This window comes from Varanus komodoensis, unplaced genomic scaffold (genome assembly GCF_004798865.1).
Source record: "Varanus komodoensis strain SLA01 unplaced genomic scaffold, ASM479886v1 scaffold2, whole genome shotgun sequence".
NCBI lineage: Eukaryota > Metazoa > Chordata > Lepidosauria > Squamata > Varanidae > Varanus > Varanus komodoensis.
The window spans coordinates 61,357,621-61,379,751 of record NW_025335568.1 but is presented as its reverse complement, the minus strand read 5'-3'; the positions used below and the strand labels follow the sequence as shown (position 1 = coordinate 61,379,751).

At 41.7% G+C, this 22,131-nt stretch overlaps 2 protein-coding genes across 5 annotated transcripts in view; one reads left to right on the top strand and one right to left on the bottom strand.

The window, feature by feature from the left end:
- The first annotated feature begins 873 nt into the window (after window positions 1-873).
- EIF4A3 (eukaryotic translation initiation factor 4A3) lies at window positions 874-15,006 on the top strand. Its single transcript, XM_044428239.1, has 12 exons — window positions 874-1,180; window positions 4,532-4,604; window positions 5,840-5,906; window positions 6,131-6,193; window positions 7,133-7,265; window positions 8,829-8,909; window positions 9,902-10,043; window positions 11,706-11,844; window positions 12,314-12,429; window positions 13,156-13,263; window positions 13,506-13,633; window positions 14,291-15,006. The coding sequence occupies exons 1-12, from the start codon at window positions 1,015-1,017 to the stop codon at window positions 14,305-14,307; spliced, it is 1,233 nt and encodes a 410-aa protein (XP_044284174.1). The 5' UTR covers window positions 874-1,014; the 3' UTR covers window positions 14,308-15,006.
- Window positions 15,007-17,914: 2,908 nt separating this feature from the next.
- Window positions 17,915-22,131, bottom strand: part of ATL2 (atlastin GTPase 2) — a 38,500-nt gene continuing 34,283 nt past the window's right edge. For 3 of the 4 annotated variants that reach the window (XM_044428234.1, XM_044428237.1, XM_044428236.1), the window contains one exon: window positions 17,915-19,201. In XM_044428234.1, the coding sequence (XP_044284169.1) occupies window positions 19,082-19,201 (120 nt within the window). In that variant the 3' untranslated portion in view covers window positions 17,915-19,081. Of the gene's footprint in view, window positions 19,202-19,302; window positions 19,687-19,778; window positions 19,794-22,131 lie in introns of those variants that run through there. The other variant, XM_044428238.1, reaches the window with a different exon arrangement.

Genomic DNA, 22,131 nt, shown 5'->3' with positions numbered 1-22,131 from the left:
CCCGGGGCGGAAGTGACTTCTGCCCATGGCGAATGATAGAGAAATTGAGGTTTTCAGCGTGGCCGTGAGAGGGCAACAGCGTTTCTTCCCAAGCAACAGCAGAAACTAGTACCAAAAGAATTAATGCTGCTCCTCTTATCTAGCCTTATTTGCATGAGAAATGCAGTTTTTATTGGTCTTTGATTTTAAACATTTGTCGGTCCGGCGTTAATGCACGCAAATCAACAGAACACAAGACTCCATGCAACTGAGCGCTCGATTTCTGCTGAATATTGAGTCCGAGGGGGTCAATTTAAGTAGACTGACTTTTCCAATAACTCAAACCAGCCTAAGCCCCACCTCTCACCTGTAATATTACAGTGGTTTACATTGCAAGGTGGTTGTATGATATTGTCTTACTCTTCTCAATTTAACATGGGGATGTTGGATTGTGCCGGGGTTAGAAGAGTAAAAGTAAGAATTCATGTTTTCTTAGCTTTATATCCTGCGTTTCCTCCAAGAAACCCAAGATGGGACCTCCATTTATTTCTTGACAATAAATAGTTATATATAATAAATAGTTATATATAGTTGATAGTTAGATCAACCTTCCCTAGCCTGATGCTGGTTGTGTACGGGATACCGCTCCCATTATCCCACACTGCTGACTGGGGGCAGGCTAGGAGAGCTATAGTTCAACCCTGGAGGCAGCAGGATGGCACCGCGACTAACCCGAAGGTGAGAGGAGGACAGGGGGCGGAATGGAACCAGGAAGTTCCTTGTCCAGTGAAAATATTGCGAGTCTCAAGTTTCCTTTCTCTATGGGAAACAGCGAACGTCGCTTAGCGTCCGTGCGTACTCCAGGGAGGAAGTGTTGAGGGTTAGGGCGCATGCGCGCTTTGCTCGCGTTCTCGCGCGTCGTTGCTCCTGCGGGCCTTTCCTTTGGGCTTGTTCGCGCGGGCGGCGAGACTCTGCCCGGTCGGTAGGCCCCGTCGCGGCGGTGAGGGAGGGACTGAGCGAGTCGGGCTGAGCGCGATGTCGGGGGCCACGGGTGGCGCGGCGGGCTCGGCCCGAAAGCGGCTCTTGAAGGAGGAGGACATGACCAAGGTGGAGTTCGAGACCAGCGAGGAGGTGGACGTCACCCCCACCTTCGACACCATGGGCCTGCGCGAGGACCTGCTGCGCGGCATCTACGCCTACGGTACGAGCGGCGGGCGAGGGCGAGGGCGCCGACGCGCGCGGCTCCGCCGGCGGAAGTGCCGGGGGCGTGAGCGGCTCTTTCGGCTCCGGCCGCATCGCCGAGGGGAAGGCTCGGGTCAGAACCGGGGCCAACCGGCGCGGCCTCCGGACGGCTTCCTGCCTGAGGAACGCCGTCCTTAGAAGGCCTACTGCGCTCAGCATGCCCTAGGCTGGGGCGCGCTGGGAGTTGTGGGCCCTTTTCGGGCTGAATTTGCATCGGATTGTGTCTTCAGCAGCCGGGAGGACGCTGGGTGGCTGAAGATCCCCTTGATGGTTTTCACATTTACGCTATATCGGCATGCTTGGCTTTGCTGGCTGAGGACGATGAGGAGTGGTTTTCCAGCTCGCCTGGAGGATGCCCATTTGGTTCAGGCCGCATCAATTGTTTCCACACTTTTACTTACTATATTTATTATTGTATTTATATCCCACTTTTTTCATTTCAAGGAACTCAAAGCAGCCTAAAGCATTCTTTCCCTCTCTATCTTATTCTCACAACAAAAACCCTGTAAAGTAGGTTAGGCTGAGAGTCAGGGACTGGCCCAAACCCACCCAGTTGGCTCCATGGCTGAGGAGAACTGGAACCCAGATCTCCTGAGTCCCAGCCCCATGCTCTTAACCACTGCACTGCACTTAGTACTACTACATCCACGTGCCAGTTGCTACCTTGCATCTTCTGTAAAATGTGGCTGCCAGCTTAGATACCTGTGGACAAGTTCATGGAGGACAGGACAGTCAATGGCTAGCATATGTTTTCTTTGGGATTAGCACCAAAATGCGTCTCAGTTGCTGGTGTAAATGACCAGGAGGTTGCTATTGCATTCATGTCCTTCTAGTGAGAGAATGTGGGAACCTTTTAAATAGCTTCCCCAAAATTACTAACTTAATTGATAATTAGTTAGAAAATTACTGCCTTGAATAAAAACATTCTGTTCAGACCAGCAGTCTGGTCACATGGTGGCATGCAAGCTGCCAACAGGATCCCTCAAACAGGATGCATACAAGAGTTCAGCTTGTTCACACTGAAGCAACTCGTATATGCAGGCACGCACATTTTGATAACAGAGGTGGTTCATAGTCTTTTTCTCTATAAAACTTCCCAGTCTCCTTTTAAAACCATTCAAATTGGTGACCATCACTACTTCTTATGATAATGGATTGTATAATGTAATTATACACTGTGTGAAGAACTAGTGCTTTATTTCTTTCATAAGTCTCCCACCATTCAGCCTCATAGGATGATCCTGAGTTCTATTATTGTGGGAGAGAGTAAAATGCTTCCCTCTCCACTTTCTCTGCACCATGCATAATTTTAAGCACATGTATAATTTTGATTACATGAGATTCAAGGCATTCTGCAGCATGTAGTAGTGGTTATCTGTGGCTACTGAATTAGTACTGAAATATAAATTTGGGATACAGTGCAGTTTGCAATTGGGACATCACTGTTATATTTAGCAATACCACAGGGATGTGTTTCACTGCTTACATTTGCTGGGAAAGGCATAGACAATGTTTGCATTATGTGTATGACAGGTCAGAGAGTTATTGATTAGTGGATTGTTGTATGAACCCAGCCACACTAACAAGCCATAGTTTGTTGACCACAAGCAACCCACAAAGAGAACCTGACCTGGTTACTGGTTTGTAGGTAAAACATAACTGTGTTGGCTGCCACTTTATTCTAACTCAGCTACTTTAATCACAGTGGATTCATGTACTTTTTTTCAAAGAAGCCACCCTGAGAAGCTTTGGGCTCTTGTAGAATTTGTTTTACCTATTAGTGTTATCTGAGCCCAGTTGGTTGATCACCCCATGGCTATAGGCCAGCAAGGAACCAGGTGCTAATCAAGAGCGGAAGGTGGGGACCTGTGGCATGCTTGGTGATTTTGCCTGTGCCACCACCAGTGGCAACCCCTTCAAAAAGCACATTGGAGGGGCTGTCACTTTTAAATTTAAAGTGCACTTGAATTTTTAAAGTGACAGCCAACCTCTTTTAATTTATTATTTTATATTCCAAAATAGTTTTAAAACACTTACCAAAGGAATTACATGTGGGGGAAGTTTTAAAAAATAGCCAATCAGTGACAATTCCTCCAGCGTGCCACTTGGACACTTCAGAAGAGCTGTCACTCACTGTCATATTGATGATTGTGAAAGGCAGTCTCCAAAAATGGTAATCATTTAAAGGGAAAATACTGTGGTGAGCTAGATGGAGAGGAAGACAAGTTTGCTTCTGTCTCATTTTCCCTAGGATACTGACTGGAGGGTAGAAAGGGGAGAAACAAAGCATGTCGAGCCCAGTTATTTGCCAGGTGCACCGCACAGTATTCTCACTCTTCTCAACCTGCCCACTGTGGTTTGTTGTTGGTTGTAAACTATGTTTTGTTTCTTGTGGGTTCTTGTGGGGGGGTTCACACAGTACAACCAGCAATTCAAGGACAACCCACATAGCCATACTCTGGCTTGTCATGCTGTGTGAACATGTGCGGCCATGGCTTTCTGATGTCTCTGTACCACACATACACATGTCATGGAATAAGTTAGGATCTAAACAAGGGTAACCTGTTAGTTCCTAGACTGAAATGTTTTCTGCATAGCAACGTGGTATGTGGGACTCTTCAGCTCTGGAAGTTGCAAGCTCCTGATAGTGGCTTAGATTGAGAAAACTGATGTGCATGGAATGGGGGACTGGCTTTATCTCCTTACTTGGGGAAATAATCTAAGGAGATAGACTTGATTGTCTTGGGTTTAGCATCTGCTACATTTATCCAAGAAAACTGGGCTTTGATATTCCAGCACATATTTAGAAGTACAGCACATTATATTTAAAATTTACATAAATACTTAGAATTGGGAACCTGAAAATAACAGGATACTGTGATACAGGTTTGAAACTGTGACCCAATTTTTAGTTGCCAGTGCAGTTTAGTTGCCAGTTGCAAGGACCTTGCCTTAACCCTTTTTTTCTGCTGCTCCTGTAACATCAAACTAGGCTTCCTCTTTCTGACCACCTGATTTTGTGCTTTATTGTGGGGAGGTATTGGTTCATGAATTTAAGGATGTGAAATGTTTCTGAAATATCATTGACTCCCTATATTTCCAGATGATTCATGTTGACATCTGTCACTTCTTGTTCCAAGTCTCCTCCTGAGTTGCTGATACTGTTACTCTTAAATGTAGTATGTGCTAACAGCTCCATTGTTTGATCTTTAAATGGTTGGATAATTCCAATATTGCCTTGGTTAATGTTTTGGGACACAACTTTTAATTGGAATGGAAATCTGACCATTTTTTAAAATGTATTTTCCAGGCTTTGAGAAGCCTTCAGCCATCCAGCAGAGAGCGATCAAACAGATAATTAAAGGAAGAGACGTGATTGCACAGTAAGTAAAATTGTACACTGAACAAAAGGTCTGAAGAACTTAGTTTGACAATGAGAATATAAAAGAGCAATCCTGTGTTCCTTGGAAGATCATCCCAGGGACTATAGAACAGCTCAAAAGTCCAGCTGAGGTTGAGAATGAAAATGATATTGTAGCCTTCAAAAGGAGGAGTTGAAGGTTTTATTCTAGGCCTTCTCATTGCAACCATTGCCAAGAGAACTGTGCTGGCTGGCTGCCCAAGGTTGAAAAAACCTCCAAGCAGGGAAGGGGGCATTCAGGTGGGTGGGGGACAGTGGAGATCAGAGAGGTCCCGATATGAGCCTCATCCAGCTTTCTTTCTTTCTTTCTTTCTTTCTTTCTTTCTTTCTTTCTTTCTTTCTTTCCACTCTGATGTCCCCTCACTAGCAGAAAGACTGAGGACAGAGAGATGGAGACAGCATCTGCTGCTTCTCTTGTTAGTTTCAGCCTAGCAGAGCACAGGAAGCTGGGAAGCTTCAGACCTGTAAGAGCACAATTAGTAGGGCTGAACCCAAATTGGTTCTTGTTTGTATATGATCATATACAATAAAGGATTAACATCTTTGGATGCCAAGGACTCAAGCAAGTTAACAGTGTAACTCTAAACCTGTATCCACAAAAGAGGATGCAAAAGGTCACAGGGACCTCCTCTGTAAGAATGCTCTGATAAGTCCCACTACGCATAGGTGATTACCTGCCATCAGTTACTGGGCGGTATATAAATGAATTAAATAAAATAATAAAGTTATCTCTGGTGATATTTGGAGGGCTTGGTCCAGTGCCCTCCGTGCTCAGTGCATATAAGGCTCCAGTGCATGCGGTGAAGCACAGCCACGAGCCATCTTTGCCAGCTTGTGCCCCGCGTTTATCTTCTTGCTAGTCTAGATGAAGTGCAGTGGAGGGGGGAGGTGGCAGGGGCACCAGTCCACTTTCCTCCTCCCCCACCCCACCAGCATACCCCTTTTCTTCCTGTATGAGGTTACATTTCCAACTTCAGAGAGGTGACCAGTGCAGTTCTTTCTGCACTAGCTGCAGGAGTGGGTAGAGCAGGCAGTCTGCATTTAGCATCACAGCTTCAAGGTCACAGGACCTCAGAGCTGGGGCTCCCAGTAATCCTGTGGTCCCCCTACACTTGACAATGTTGGCAGGCCAAAGGATTACTTTCTGACTTATTCTTTGTTTAGATACTGGTATTAAAATATTGTGCTTTTTTTTAGATCACAGTCAGGAACAGGCAAAACAGCAACATTCTCCATCTCCGTTCTACAGTGTTTGGACATCCAGGTAATTTTGGAACATAAATGTTTTCCATTGTGAAGATGGGAGCGGCATCTTAACTGGACATGGTATTTCATTTCACGATGCTGATACTGAACAGGGTTCCTCTTCCCCCCCTCCCTCAGTTGAGTGGAGATTGGGCTGTTCTTGATCTTGGGACACTTAGATTTGGAATACCTGTTAAGAGGCAAGGACTTGCCACATTCATTGTATCTCACTCTTTCAATCAGGTTCGTGAAACTCAGGCATTGATTTTGGCACCTACTAGAGAATTGGCGGTACAAATTCAGAAGGTAAGTGAAAATTATGCAAGAGCGTACAGTACAGAAATGGAATGGGGCAGCCCATCAGACCCTGTAAGAGCACTGCCCTCCTCTCTTTGCTACAAGCAACAACTCAGCAATATCAATTTTTTGGCTTCGGGTGTTAGGCGGACGCATCAGTGCTCTGTGGGTAAGCCTCCCCTTGGGATGCTGAATATGAAGGTCTTTAGAGATAATATTTAACAAGTTGCCAGTGTCTTCCTGATTTAAATTCTGTTAGTCAACCACTTGTTAACAGCACTATCCCAAGAATTAGCACCTGAAGCCCTTGGGCAAGATCCAGAGCTGCAGCACCCAGGAATGGCTCACTGCTTTGGGGCCCATTAGACTTTTTTCTCTCATAGCACTGTGTGCAGCACTAGATACCTAGATCCGCGGGCTATCCTTTTTATTTTCTCAAGTACCCTGAGGAAAAATAGGTGGCTAGACAGAGCTGCACCACACTGCTTGGAGTTCTGTTGCCCCAAGCAGATAAATTATCACTGACAAAGAAGGGGACCCAGCAGAGAATACCTGGGGCTACCTCAAACATGGAAACCATTCCAATCCAAGTAGCTGCAAGTTCCAGGGCATGGTCTGAGGACCCGTGATGTGGCATCCTTGCTGAAGCCAGGCAGGCTTGGGTCTGCTCAGTGACTGAATGTGGACCCTTTGTATACCACCTCGAGTTCCATGTTGGAACAGAGATGGTATGTAAATGCAGCAAAAATGAACCTCATCATTTAACGCTTCTGTATTTATTACAAGAGAACAGAAATAGCTGTGTAGGAGCAGAAAACTGTCAAACACCTGCATACAGAGGCTACTGTTAGGAGATGTTATTGCTGCTGTTAGAATTCCTGGTTCAAGTTCAGACTGTGTGATACCTTTGATTTCCCTTCAGGTTGTTAATGCTCTTCTTTCCTGCAGGGGCTTCTTGCTCTTGGTGATTACATGAATGTCCAATGCCATGCATGTATTGGGGGAACCAATGTTGGTGAAGATATCAGGAAGCTGGATTACGGACAGCATGTTGTAGCTGGCACGCCTGGCCGTGTATTTGGTGAGGAGATGGTTAACTTTGCTTGCTACCAAGAAATTACCTTAACGTTTTGTGCAGCGGTCTATATTTATTTCATTGCTCAACTTACTTTTCAGTCCACAGTTCTTTTTCCTAACTAGAAACTACTGCCATGGTTTGTTTGTTTGTTTGTTTGTTTGTTTGTTTATGGGACTTCTGTGCCACCCCATTCGCCGAAGCCTCGGGGTGGCTCACAACCATAAATAAATAGAATCCAATAAAACAATATAAATTAACAATATAAATTAAGTCGCCCTGGCCAAAGAATAAAATGAATAAATAATATTAACAATTAACATTTGAATAAAAAGGTCTTTGCCTGGTGCCGAAAAACAAATAACGACGGCGCCAGCGGACCTCTCTGGGGAGCGTATTCCATAGATTGGGGTTTTCTAACCCCAGTCCTCCTGTTTCTTTCTTTAAGGTTTGAACCATCTGTGGAAGAACCTTTTTGTCATTTTAACACACAGGAGTGGCCACTTGGTGGCTCCCAGGACACATCTGGCTCCCATCCTAGCTTCCAGTTTCCAACTCACATAAGAGTTTGGAAGAGTGCCTTTTGCCTGAGCAGAGCTACTCTTGGGCATCTTTCTCAGACTTCTGTCCACTTTTCATGTTGTGATGAGAAGATGCCTCAGGAACCTCTTGGATGTTCTCCCATAACTTTTAGAAGTCTGCTTCCGACTTACGGAGCACGCAGCAATAGTGCATGGTGTTTCCCAGCCTCATACAAGTCATGCTTCTCCAGCATGTACCCACACAAAGTGAGAGAATGCCTCTCGGTGCTAGAAATAGCCCAACCCAAGAGTGGCTCAGGCTGCAGGTCACTCCATTGTTAAGCTTTTCTAGTCATCCATTGTGATTACTCTTACGTTAGATGGCAGGATTTAAATTTTTCCTGATAGTACTCAAGATAAATTTCAGAAATTATCAACAGATGAACCTAAGAAGAGTCATGGTGGATGAGACCAAAACTCCAGACTATTACCCGTTAATAGCCTTACTCCCCAGGTTGAACAATAGCTTCTAAATAACCTAAGATAATTAGTATGGTATGGATTCTGAAAATTAAATTTCCATCTTTTATATAACTGGATTAAAGTAATAGAAATAATTTTGCTCCAGTGAACATTCTTGAAAAAAGAAGAAAATCAGGGAAAGCTACCCTTTTTCCAGATACAGTGCTATAAGCCAGATATGGCACTAGCTGCTGTACAAAAAAACAGCAAGATGTGAGTTTTCTAAATGGTGAAAACTTGCTTCAGCAGTAGACTTCTACCCTTTGGCACAAGTACAAGTGTACAAATACAATGCAGGAAATGGCTTTAAGGAAAATTAGGAGTGTGCAGTCTTAACTACCATTGCTCTTAATAGATTTTGTCAACCCAGACCAGTCTACTTTTGATGCCTGGGGGTGCTTTAACATGGCCCAGAACTATTTGGAATGATCTCCCCTTTTATGAGCCATCAGCCTGCAGGACAAGAACTGAATCTCAGTATCTTTGCTTGATCACTCTTTCATGATACAACCCTGAAATCTTTCAGATATGATTCGTCGCAGAAGTCTAAGGACTCGTGCAATCAAAATGTTGGTTTTGGATGAAGCCGATGAGATGCTCAATAAAGGTAAAGAATGTGTTTCCTTCTGAAGCCTTAGTTCCATATTTTAAATACCAATATGAAAAACTCTTAAATAAAAGAGGGAAAGTTTACTTGGTGAAAGAGTTTAATGCAGATTTGCAGTTAAATAGTGCCTATGGAAAGTGGTGATTATTTGCTTTGAGTAACTTCTCAGATCAATAATTTCAGCCAAAGATAGGCAACCAAGCGCCCTCTGGCTGTTTGGATTTCATCTTCCATAATGCCTGACCGTTGGTCATGTGGTTTCAGTCATATCATTGTACCACAGAAAACTGGAATTGTCTTGTAGACTTTTTATACATAACTTGCATAAGTCTATTTGCCTTAGGTGAGCCTTTTTCAGAGCCAAGTCTGTGGTTTTCTGTCCTGCAAAGACTTGGAAACCCTGCTCAGGTTCATTGCAAGAATTACTAAAGACTGCAGTTCCTTATGAAGCAACCTATAAGTAGATTCTAGAATCAGTGATGTACGACAGTGAAAAAACAGATACGTATTTGGCAGGTAGACTGGCAGTAGCCCCACTCAGACTGATGCCACATGTCATATAATGTGCTGTTCAGTGTGCAGTGTATAACAAATATGCCTGCACATGGCCTTTTTGAGATTGGAGGGATGAAGCAACCTGGGAGAATAATGGCTGGGATCCTCTTCGTTGACTTCCATAGTCACACACTTCAAAAGCAGGAAAAGCTGCTCTTTTGAAACTAAGGCAAAGTTTTGCTTCATAAGTACTCTATGCCCACACAGTTTGCCAGGTGTTATTAAGTGCAAGATGAAGCAGTCAGCTGCATGCCACGTATGCCTTGTTTAAGCCGTGTTAAACAGTTTGTGCAGTTCTTGTATGAGGCACGGATAAAAGAAGCTTGGAGTAGCCTTGTATAAGTGTATTTGAAGTGACAAACAGGCTCCTGTAGTTCAGATCAGCAAAGAACAAGGAAGCTTCCAAACTCTAATATATGCTCGTTTGACCTATTTAGGATTTAAAGAACAAATCTATGATGTGTACAGATACCTTCCACCAGCCACACAAGTAGTCCTTATCAGTGCCACCTTGCCCCATGAGATCTTGGAGATGACCAACAAATTTATGACTGACCCCATCCGCATCCTGGTAAAACGGTTAGTGTTTTCACAACTTTGATTTTTCCATATTAGTAGTTTTGGGTACAACCACACTGATAACACTTTAGATCAAAGTTAGAACAGAGGGCTTGTTTGAATGAATTTCATTCTGTTCTTCCCAATCCCCTAATCTGCTGTCTAAACTATCTTCCTTAACTATAAGTTGCAAAGTGTATAAAATTGGAAATGTGGCCATATTGTGCTTTCCAAAGATGGGCACAAAAAGGCTTTACATTTAAATATTTTGCATTTATATAGTATAGAGGTCTCCAACACACTTGGGTCTGTGAACATTTAGAAATTTGAGACACTATCTGGCACCATCAGAAAATGTCTGTCTTGACAGTGTGTCCATTTACAAAGGACAATTAACACTCAGCAGTTAGCTCTAGCCCATTCCCTTCTGCATCAACAGGAGCCCACTTCACAGAAGACAAACTCTTTCTTTCTGCCTCCCCTTCCCAATCTGCTCACCAACTAATTGCCTTCATCTCTGATAACCAGCATACATGCAGTCTTTCTTACATCATAGCGCTCTCCCTCCCACCTACCCAGAACCCTGGACCACCACACATACATTCTCTCAGTCTTGATGCCTGTGCATACCTGTGCTTTCTCTCTCTCTCACCCCCGCCCACTGCCTCTTTGCATACATACACAGGTCTTCCATGTATGCACCATTCATGCGCACACACACACACACACACACTTTAAATTCCCTGCTCTTTTTAGCTCCTCACCCTTCCCTTTCACAGCTTATCAAAGAGCAACAAGGGCCTCTGCCCCTTCTTCTGGTGGCAGGGCGTACTTCAGAGGAAAGCATCTGTTTGCCTGTCATTTCCTAAGAATGTATCTGAGTTTGAAGTGCAGCCCAGAAACACTCATGGGAAATGAAGATGGCAGCAGTTGAAAGCTCTCACCTCACTTAGAAATGATCCCTGAAGCTGGTAAAACACATTAAAATAAAAATAGAATGGGCTGTGTCTTGGTGAACCCCAAGGAAGGTGTCTAGTAACACTAGAATATGGTTTAGCTTTATGTGGGAACTTCCTAGCTCGTGTTCTTCATATTTCCCGTTCTCCTTATCCTGTTAAACCAAAACCAGCCAGTGTTAAAACTGAACAAAATGTGCTCTGAGTTTTCAGTTGTGCTGGCAATTTAATAGTTATTTATTTTGTGTTTGTTTTACTTTTATTCCACCTTTTTCCTGCAAAGAATCCAAACAGTACCCATAATCCTCCACCTGCCCATTTTATCTTCAGAATAGCTCTATGATGTAATAGGCATTTCTTACATATCTGAATAAACTAGAGAATAACTCCACATTTTAGAACATTGTGTTTTTTAAATTAAGTAACAGGGAAGAAAAGAAGAAAGGACCACAATCAGTTGAGCCAAGAGATGAGCAGCTTCTGGTTCCTCCTTTCCTTGAATTGCTTCCATTCTAGCTGGACATTGTTAAAATACTGTAACTAAGTGCTAGTGCCTTTGCTTTTTCCTCTCTTCCTCTCAGTCTTTTTGTGAAATGTCCTTTAGATGATAAATCTGGGGACAGGAACTGTCATATTCCTAGTAAGCTTTTTTCTGAGCATTTTGGTTGAAGCATGTGGTAAAATGCTTTACATGAACAAGAAGTATGTTTTCCCCTTCTCTGACCAGTGATGAATTGACACTAGAAGGGATCAAACAGTTCTTTGTCGCAGTGGAGAGAGAAGAATGGAAATTTGATACTTTGTGTGACCTTTACGACACACTTACCATCACACAAGCAGTCATCTTCTGTAATACTAAGAGAAAGGTATGTAAGCAAGCAACAAGATGTGATGGGTCAGGCTATGAATAATTCCTATGGGGACTAACAAATTGGCAGGACTAGCTCAATCCAGAGGAAGTTAATGTTTTCCTGTGTTGCTCTGTCACGGGCCTAGTTTATGCATAATAGTGCATATTTAACCCCCAATTTGTTGGTTGGTGTATCATCTCTTCTTGCATAATCATCCTGCATTTGGCCCAGTCATAGGGTGGCCTGTGTCATGTGAACTCAGACACTTCTTACTGTTTGAGTAAACCAATCCAAAATTAACTTACAGTTCTTAGACATGCCTTAGATTGTTTAGCCCATGAATAAGCCATAATGTTTGGGTTCATACTTCATGAAGATTGACTGTACCAGGTAGAAGCAGCCAGCAAATTATATTAATTCTCCCACAATGTACCACAGTTGTGTGCAAACAGGGTAACAGCCTAAAAATGACTTTCTGGTTCAGGTTGACTGGCTGACTGAGAAAATGAGGGAAGCTAACTTCACTGTTTCATCAATGCATGGTGACATGCCCCAGAAAGAGAGGGAATCTATCATGAAAGAGTTCAGATCTGGGGCAAGGTAAGGGTTATTTTTTAATTTTATTCCCCCCCCCCCCCCCAGACGTTTTGTTTTTTTCCTTTTGCAAGAAACCTGGCAGTTCCAAAATCCTCCTCTTCATTTTATCTTGGAAAGCCTAGTCAAGTCTAGAATTTATTTAATTATTACTCATTTATTAAATTTGTGTACAGCTGCCCATTAGCAACATGCTCTCTAGGAAGTTGAGTCTTCCTAGCTGACCTCCATTGAGGTCCTTCTCCAGAAAGCCCATATTTTGATGATACCTGCACTGAATTCTGAACCTGTTGTGGGGATGAACTGTGCACTGCTACAGTCGTGGAAATGTTTACTTAGCATACCTGCTTCTACTGTGTGAATGATGCATGAGAACAACTGAGGACAGTCAATTATCTGCTTTTTCTTCAGAATTGTGACTGTGCCTTTCCTCCCAATTTTTAAGTCCTTTATGATTCATTTAACAGTGCCACCCTCTCTATTCTTAACCCAAATTATGAGGAATATTCTATCACATTAATAACAATATAACAGAGCTCATTTTCCTTCTTCAAACTCCTGACTGACCTAAAACAGATGTACCTATACATGAAAATAAAAGGGGCTGTTACTTTTTACCAAGCAGTCGTACTAGGCAGAGACTATTACAGCCACTTACCACCTCTCTTTTCAAAAAGAAGTTATTTCCAGGGATTCTGCAATTCAGTAACTTGTTTCCTTTTCTTTCTTCAGCCGAGTTCTTATTTCTACAGATGTTTGGGCCAGAGGCTTGGATGTACCTCAGGTGTCCTTGATCATTAATTATGACTTGCCTAACAACAGAGAATTGTATATACATAGGTAAGTGTGGATGTATGTTAAATTCTAGTCTTATTTTGCAATGGGAGATTTTTAAAACACTTTTTGGATGCTTTGTTTTGTTTTCCTATTTGTTTAGGCAGTTGTCCAGAGCATATGGTACATGTATCTATCAGTTTGCCACCTTTATTTAAAAATGTAAAGAAATTTTTCTTTGTATAGTAGGTTGTTTCTCTGCGTGTTGTTCTGTCAACTGATTAGGAATCTCACTCCTGTCCCACCAGGATTGGTAGATCAGGTCGCTATGGGCGGAAAGGTGTGGCTATCAACTTTGTGAAGAATGATGACATTCGTATTCTGCGAGATATTGAACAGTATTATTCCACCCAGATTGATGAAATGCCCATGAATGGTGAGAATGGACTCTTTGCCTAACCTTGTCCCATAAGTGAGTCAGCAGTGACAAGGCTGGGCCTGGGGAGCTCATGGTGGGAGCAGTGGCTGCTTTTGCAGACCAGGCCCAGCGCCCCTCAGCCCATCATCCCTCATCTTTGATCTCATTGGTGGGACTCAAGCCCCCCCCCCCCCCCGCTCCTTACTGTGATCAGGGATGTGGGCCAGCCTGGATATTGGGACTTGTCCACATGGGGAAGAGCAGCAATTCTGCCTGATGCTGGTCAGTTCACTGTATCCCCCTGCCCCCTTTGCTATTTCAGATCTGGGGTTGCCCGTAGCAGTGTGAGTATGGGCGGTCAGGGTTGGGACTTGCCCATGCACCCTGGGCATCCTCTGCTAGCAGGAGGCAGAGTTCCAGATCCAGAAGGAAAGTGAGAAATAAGGGGTGATGTCAGGGCCAGACTGCTTGACACCATGCAGCCCATGGGGGCAGTCTGTTCACTCTGACAAACAGTTCCGTGTCCCTGGTGCAGGCCCTGCATCAAGTAATAAGTGCTGCAGTTATGGAATGTTTGACTTGACCCCACAGAACTGATTACATAATGATGTTGTACATGTACAGACTCAGCTCTTCATTAATATATGCATATGATCTGTGCTCTCTTAAATCTAGTTGCTGACCTTATCTGAAGAAACAAGATGGGCTGAAGAAAGTCTCCTGTTAGCTCTTTCTTACCCAACAGTAGCCATGGGATGCGTTCAGTACTCTTTCTTATTGATACTCGTTTTTAAAAAAACCTGTCAGTGGAACTCCAAAATGGTTAAATGTACATCTGCTTCAGTCTAGACACCTTCTGCTGAACATGGCAGTGAAAAATAACATTGGAAGCAGCTACAAGTCCTTGGTAGTGTTTTTTTTTTTTAAGTCATTATGGAATCTTCTAAAAATAGAAATTGTTTTAATTTTTTAATGTAAGCTGTAAAGTAGCATCTCTGTAAATAAGGTGTTCATTGTTATCCTAACTATCTTGATTAAACAATGGAGTTTTCATATAAATTCCACATCTGTTCACTAATTCTTTGAGGACACTTTGTTTTATAAATTTTGTGATACATCACCTGTCATAAATAATGCTTGGCACATAGATGCATAATTATTTTTTTCCTTTTATTTTGACAACTTGTATATAATTGGTATTTTTAAGACATGTATTTCTATTATTACATTCAAGTCCTTAAAAATCAGAGCCATGCCTAATTTGAACCAGTAGAGTGAACCCTTCTACTGTTTCATTAAAATATGTGGAATTAAAGTGGAACCTTAAGAAAACCAGCTTACTGGTTCAAAAAGATTGATTGAAAATAAATTTGGATCAGTATGCTCTAAAATCATGCTGAAAATTTGTCCTATTTTTCTTCATTTAATATTAAGGAAAGCAGGGAGCATAGCCTCCATTGTAGTAAATGGTTATCTGCCATCACTCTAAACAGCCTGGGAAGACAATATTTTTATGCACTTCAATACACTGCCTTCATAATCTGATGCTTTGATTTTCAGCTGTTGTTTGTAACTTCTGATGTTTATGAGCTGGCTGTGCCTGATCATTTATTCAAAAGCACATTCTAGTTAATAGGGATTTTCATAGCATTTCACAGTGCAAATTAACAAGGGAATAACTATAACTAAGGTTTTCCCATCTCCTTTAATGTACTGAATAGCTAGTTGTCTGTTTTTAAAAATCTAGTATCTAAACTTTTGTGCTAGATTTACCCAAAGGTACTGTTGAGCTCTGAGATAGCTTCATGCACTGTCCAATGCATGAGTGTGGTTGATGAACTGCAAGCAGAGGGTGACTTATCAATCAGTGGGGAATCATCAGGATGGCAGCTGGTGACAAGTGGAATCCTCCAGGGCTTAGTTCTGGGACCAAATCTGTTCAACCTTTTTATCAATGACCTGGAGGAGAGGATAGCCAGTCTGACGACTAAATTTGTGGATGATACCATAGTGGTGCGGTGGCCATAGCTGAGGAGCAGCTGATCCAGATCCAGGAGGGTCTGGACAGGCTATGGAAGTGGGTGGGAAACAACAGCATGGCATTCACTGTGGACAAGTGCAAGACCTTGCACTTGGGACACAGGAAATAGGTGTTACAGGTACAGGATGGGGGACAAGTGGCTGGAGAGCAGAACATGTGAAAGGTATCTCAGGGTACTTGTCAACAGCAGGCTGAACATGAGCCAGCAGTACAACATGGCAGTTAAGGCAAACAGCACCCTTGGATGCATAGCCAGAAGCATGGCTTCCAGGTATAGGGAGGTGTTGATACTGTTCTACATGACTCTGGTGCACTCAGGCTCCAGATTATAGGACAGACATAGCTAGGTTAGAATCAGTTTGGTGCAGGGTCACAAAAATGGTAGCCATGTTGGGAGGGCTGGCATATAAGGACAGATTGAGGGAACTGGGTTTTCTCAGCCTGGAGGAGACTCCAAGAGGAATTTTTTAGCGACTTGAGTTTGTGAGGGGCTATCATATGGAGGGCCATGACCTGTTCTTCCCTGCAGTGGAGGGCAGGACATGTTCCAATGCAGGAAAGCTCAAGGAACCAGGCTTCAGATTGGATGTCAGAAAGTTTTTCCTGATGGTTAAGACCCCTGGGATATGGAATGAGCTTCTAAGGGAGGTGGTTGAGGCCCCATCAGGGAGGGTGTTCAAGGAACGATTGGACAACTACATATTGGAGATTACATGAGCAGAGCTGGCTGGAGACTGGTCAGACAAGATGGTCCACGAAGCCTCTTCTGACTCGCTTTGTCTCTATACTTGAATCTTTGCTTTTCAAAAATTTGTAGTTAACACTATGCACCTGTTTTTGTCAACTTGAGCAGCTCAAGAATTGTATTGAAAAAAGGACTTTTTGGTTATGCTTCTAGAGTGCTATGCAAGCAACACTATCTTTGAGAATAGAAATGAAGGGTTAGATCCAGCCATAATCAGGCTTGACATAACTGTTTCCAGTGGATCTGTTCTAAGCCTGGATTCAACCTGATGCTCTTAATTCTCCCATCAAGCTCCAAATAAGGGTAAGTTTTAGATAGTTTCACTGTAAAGAAACCATATGAGGTGTAAAGGCTATTTTTAAGCATTTACTTGCGAGATACTACTTTATAAAGGTTTTTTTAAAGAACTTTTCAGTCATGGGTATTTGCAGAAAGCTAGAAGATTGTGGGATGCCCTCTGGACACATGTAGGCATTCATCAGCAGTGTGATTCCTTGCACTTCGTTCCTCCTGTAGAAAAATCTGTACTACAGGTTGTTTTCGGGGGGGGGGGGATGTAAATAGTGCAATGTATGGCTGTGAAAGTAGGACCATAAGGAAGGCTGAGCGCCGAAGAATTGTGACCTTTGAATGGTGGTGCTGGAGAAGACTCCTGTGAGTCCCTTGGACCACAAGATCAACCCTGACTGCTCTTTAGAAGATGTTGTGAAGAAGGGCAGCCTGCTACTCTGCAGCAAAAGTTTTCACTAAGGTAATGTGGAATCCACTAGGCAGCTGCTCACATGTTCCAGAGGTCACCCCACAAAGCCTGAACCTAACAGCTACAACTTTGTTTTTTAACTTGAGGAATGCTATCACCACATGTTCTATAACTTACCAGACTGGAGAGTCATACAGAACTTAATTCACTCACATAGTGACATTTGATCCTAGAAACAGTTTTCCCACAAATAATGCTGTGCTTGAAAGCCTATTTAGGTACTTCCTTGAAAAATCCACCAGTGGTTTCTGAGGACTTCCCTACCTCATCAAGTCTAGATTCTCTTGTTGCTGCAAGAGATTGCTGTTGTCCTGCAGCAATCCAAAGAACTCTAGACATTTAAATGAATTCTAGCAGGGTGATGAGTTGCTTGCTTTATCTCCAAGAGCCATATTTTGGAATTAAGCTGAAATCTGATCTGTATTAGCTGCTTCCAAGTGCTGTTAAGGGAAGCAGAAGCATTTGACTTCAGTAATTACCCTAAGCCTTTCAAGTTTCCAAACAAGGGTAACATGAGGGTGTCTGTTAAGACACTCAAGTTCCTTCTAAACCAACACTTTCCATTCTGGGCATGTACTTGACTGTGTCTTTAGTCTCAACTTCCTAGTGCATTAAATAATCATGCAGCATATAAGCACCCTATAAAGAGTAAGCTAAAATTGTTCGATATGAAGGATAAATCATTTGTTATTCATGAACAACATATATAGTTAGTACAGTGAATTACAAACATTTCTAAATAAAAATTCTGACTTTAATTTCATATATACACAATTGATTTTAATAATGTACTGGAAAATAAATTACAGGAAATAACTTTAAAATGCAACTGAAGACAAAGTTTCACAACAAACATTCCCACTGATTTCCCATGGGGTGAGATTGCAGTGCTCAAGGCAGGTAAATATCACAAATATATCAAAAAACTCCAAATTGTTTTGATGCATTCACACATTTACATGAGCCACAAACATTCCTTTACAGGGACTGTACTTAGCCTATCACGGAACCAGGTTTTGCCATAAACTACAAAACTTTGATACAAAATTGTATTTATATATTTATATTTTATACATGCCCTGTGGTTTCTTAAAAAATAACTAGACACACTGTACAGACAATCCTAACTCATTGCTTTTTAGCTGTAGGCAACGGTCTTCGTTTTTGGATGGATTTTCTCCCCCGAGTAATATTAATGGCATATTATATATACATGAAGGCTAAATCTGCAGAGAAAAAGCTCTTTTCTCAATATGCATATCCTTTAGGACAAGGTCTCCAAATTTTAAAAGGCAAGACAATGTACACTTGAAGATAGATTCCTTGGTTACAACTGTTACCTCTAAATGTAATTTCCGTGGAGAACAATACACATGCATTTGGGTAATACTGGTAGAAAAGGCAGTAAAGCAAGAAACAGCTAAATGTAGTGGCTCAAACATGACTTCACTGTTGACCACTCTGCTGATGTGTCAACTGGATTCATGTTAATGGTTTACAAGTGTTCAAAGTTAAAACGTTCTGTGGGACATTGTGTGGCTACATACATTCCGTTAAAAGAATTCCTTGTATAGGTTTGATAATTACTTCCCTGAAAAACCCTTTACAGTGGATATGTTTACATAAGATAGAGGCCACGCCACCTCTCCCTGGGTACCTAGAACACTAGTATCATAGTTTAGACCTCCCCACACTCTCCTCTATTGGCACCTCGCTACATTTTAGAAGCAAACAACTGAGGAAGTCTTAAACAGCTTCTTTTCCTGCAAGTCCGCCCTCGCACAACAGAATGGCAGCAAACTGGGAAGCCAGTCAGACTAAACTACATCTCTACAGTCAAATGTAAACTTTGGTTTATTGAGTTCTCATTGTATAGCAAGCAAGTCTAGGCTGGGCAGGTGAATGAGATGAGATGAACCATCAGTCTGTCTTTAATCTGGCATGCTGAGACATCTGTTCAGTCAGGCCTGCTTTGATAGAGTTTGTAACCGATTGTCTCATGGTATCTTCAATCAGATTATCCCCAAGAGGTTTTAGCACCTGCAGTATGAGAAATGTACAAAAAAGAAATAAAAGTAACTCAAAACTCCAAACCTTTTGAAACTTAAAGTAAAAACAAACTAAAATAAGCATGAAATGTACCTTAAATGTAACAAAACTAGTAACAAAAATGAGATGAGTTTGGCTACCAGCTTATAATTAATAATTTACAGGTTAAGTGGTCTCCAATTTAATATTTGATTGAACCCAAGCCACTTTAGAGCTCCTAGAACACAGGGTGCACTTTTATACCCTATAATGCAGCATCAACCTGGTATATTAATAGCATTTATGCAGAGTGGCCCAGATGGTCCTGCTTACTGTCTAAACTAGTTAAATGTGAACACTTCAGATAAAGAGAAAGGTAAAAATACTGGCTAATTTTTCTTCTTGTTATTGTTGGATGAGAGTCGCTGCCGTTGTGCTGAGGTAAGAGCACGGCGAATCATTCGACGTCTAACAACTTCAAAGAATTTGGAACACACCTAAAACACGAAGCGAGTTGTTAAAAAAGCAGCTGGCAAGAAGCAGAAAAAATACTCTGGATGTTAAAGATAGTCCCCACCAATATTCTCACCTTCTTGGGACTCCTCTGAAGCAGAAAAGAAAGACAAAAGATGGGAAAATTTAGAAGAGATCAGTAGCCAAGACATAATGTGGTTAGACACTGGGGAAAAGCATTTGCTTTCAAAGTTTAGAGGGCAATTGTGCAAGCAATCCTTTGTGCAGTTTAGCATACTGTGCTCTCCCTTGATTCTCAGCCACTTAAAATAGTACAATGATAACAATGCAGTTTGCAAACAGCACTACAGACTACACAGCAGAAAGTAACAAAGGACACAACCAGGTGGACTAGCATCCAATTTAGCACTGAAAAAAGCCGCCTGTGTTAGCAAACCAGCCTTGAAGCAGTAGGCTGAGATAGATCAACAAGAAGAACAAGCTTTAGTGAGTTCTGCATGGGGCAGTCTGCTTACATTATCTAGTCAATTTGTAACACTGGAATATAGTGAGGTCTGAGATTCTAAGAAAGCCTACTTCCTTTAAAAATTGCTAAAAAGAGGGAGGGAGGGTGAGATCAACTATCCCGTGTATCAATTCACTAGTTTACTATGCAGAGAACATGCTATCTTTGAAAAAATCTTCAGGGTGGTATTCAGTATACACATCTTTTTAATTGACTTTCTTGATGGGAAGCAAGATCTTACACAAAGATTTAACAGATAAGAAGATGAGTTCATGGGAAAATAGTCATTCAACTTCTAATCAGACACTGTTGGTCCAGCCCTGCAAATGAGAGACTTTTAAAATAACCAAAGGGATTCTCATGGATACAAGGATGTATTGTTGGAATGGGCAAAGGACTCTACAATTCTAAACTCAGCTGTTACTTCTAAGATTTTTTATTTTCCTTCTACAGTATGGGAGATTAATTTGGCTGTTCTTGACAGCAAAATTTCAGACACATCAAGTGGAAAATTAAGACCATTTTTTAGCTGCACAGTAGAACACAGTATTCTCCTGCCCATGTTCCTCAACAACTCTACTACTGGAGGAAATAAATAGCCATTAGGATTAGTGGCCACTGATCACTTTATCCTCAATAAATTTGTCTAAACCTCCTTTAAAGGTATCTCAATTGGCAGCCATCACATGGACAATTACGTTTTCCATTTTAGCTAGGTGCTATATGAAGAATTTCCTTTTCTCTGTCTTGAATCTCCTACTTTCCACCTTTACTGACTATTGTGTTCTCCTCCCCCAGACCATACATAATTTTAGACACTTCCATCATGTCTCCTTACTGTTTTCTAAACTAAAAAGCCCTATTCTAATTTATTTTGTTTAGGATTTAGAGTATTCTGTAAAGCTGTCCAGAGACAACAGTGATGGACAGCCTATAAATTTCCAACATAAAATAAAATAAACAAATTCCTCAAAGGGGAGTTACTTCACTTATGTTCCTTCTTTCTACAATTTTTCTAGCACCGTAACAGTATTAAGTAACCAGAACTGAGCACAGTATTCAAAGTGTAGTCACACTGCAGATTGTATAATGGCACTATGGCATAGGCAGCTTTATTTTCAACTCTTTAGTTTCATATTATAGCTGCAGTTATTAACATACTATGGAGTAAGCATCACTGAAAACAGTGTGACTTAACCTCTGAGTTAGGACAGGATTGTGTTATAAGACTTTGCGCTGATTTGGTTTTCTGATAAAACTACACCTCAGTATCTTAGAAGGTGATGCAGCAGAGCTTATGGTTCCCAATTTAGTCACTAAAGTATAAATTAACTAGAATCTATGAGATAATTTTTAAATCGAAGAATCACAAAGGACTCTGTTGAAGTCCACTCTGGGACAGTCTTAGTGGAAGAAAGAGGTGGATTTTTTCCTTTTCCTCTTCCTTGCTGGAGCCCTTGTGCTCCAGCAGGTTAGTAAGACCTTCTAAAAACAGAGCTGCAGGTAAAAGAGGAAAAAAATCAGTAAAAACTGCTTTCCTCTGGTTGCAGCTGAGGAATGAATTGAAGAAACTTATGTTTACGGAAGAGACACTATAGCTCAAATCTAATCACTACACCAGTATTTGACATGGAACTAGACTATAGAATATGCTCCCCAGAGAGGTCCACCTGGCGCTGACTCTCCTTCCAGTGCCAGGTAAAGACCTTTTTATTTAGCCATCATTTTAATAATTAAAATTTTAATAATTTTACAGTGTCACATTTTTTCCTTTCTTTCCTCCTTTTCTTTAGTTTGAAATGTTTATATTGCAATATTACTGAATGTTTTAATTGTATTTCATATTCTATTTTAACCTTTTGTAAGCCATCCTTGTTGCAAAGGATGGGATATAAATGTTTTAAAAAATAATAAACTTTTTTCTCTCATACAAAGATCCTTAATGAAGTACTTAATTAGCACA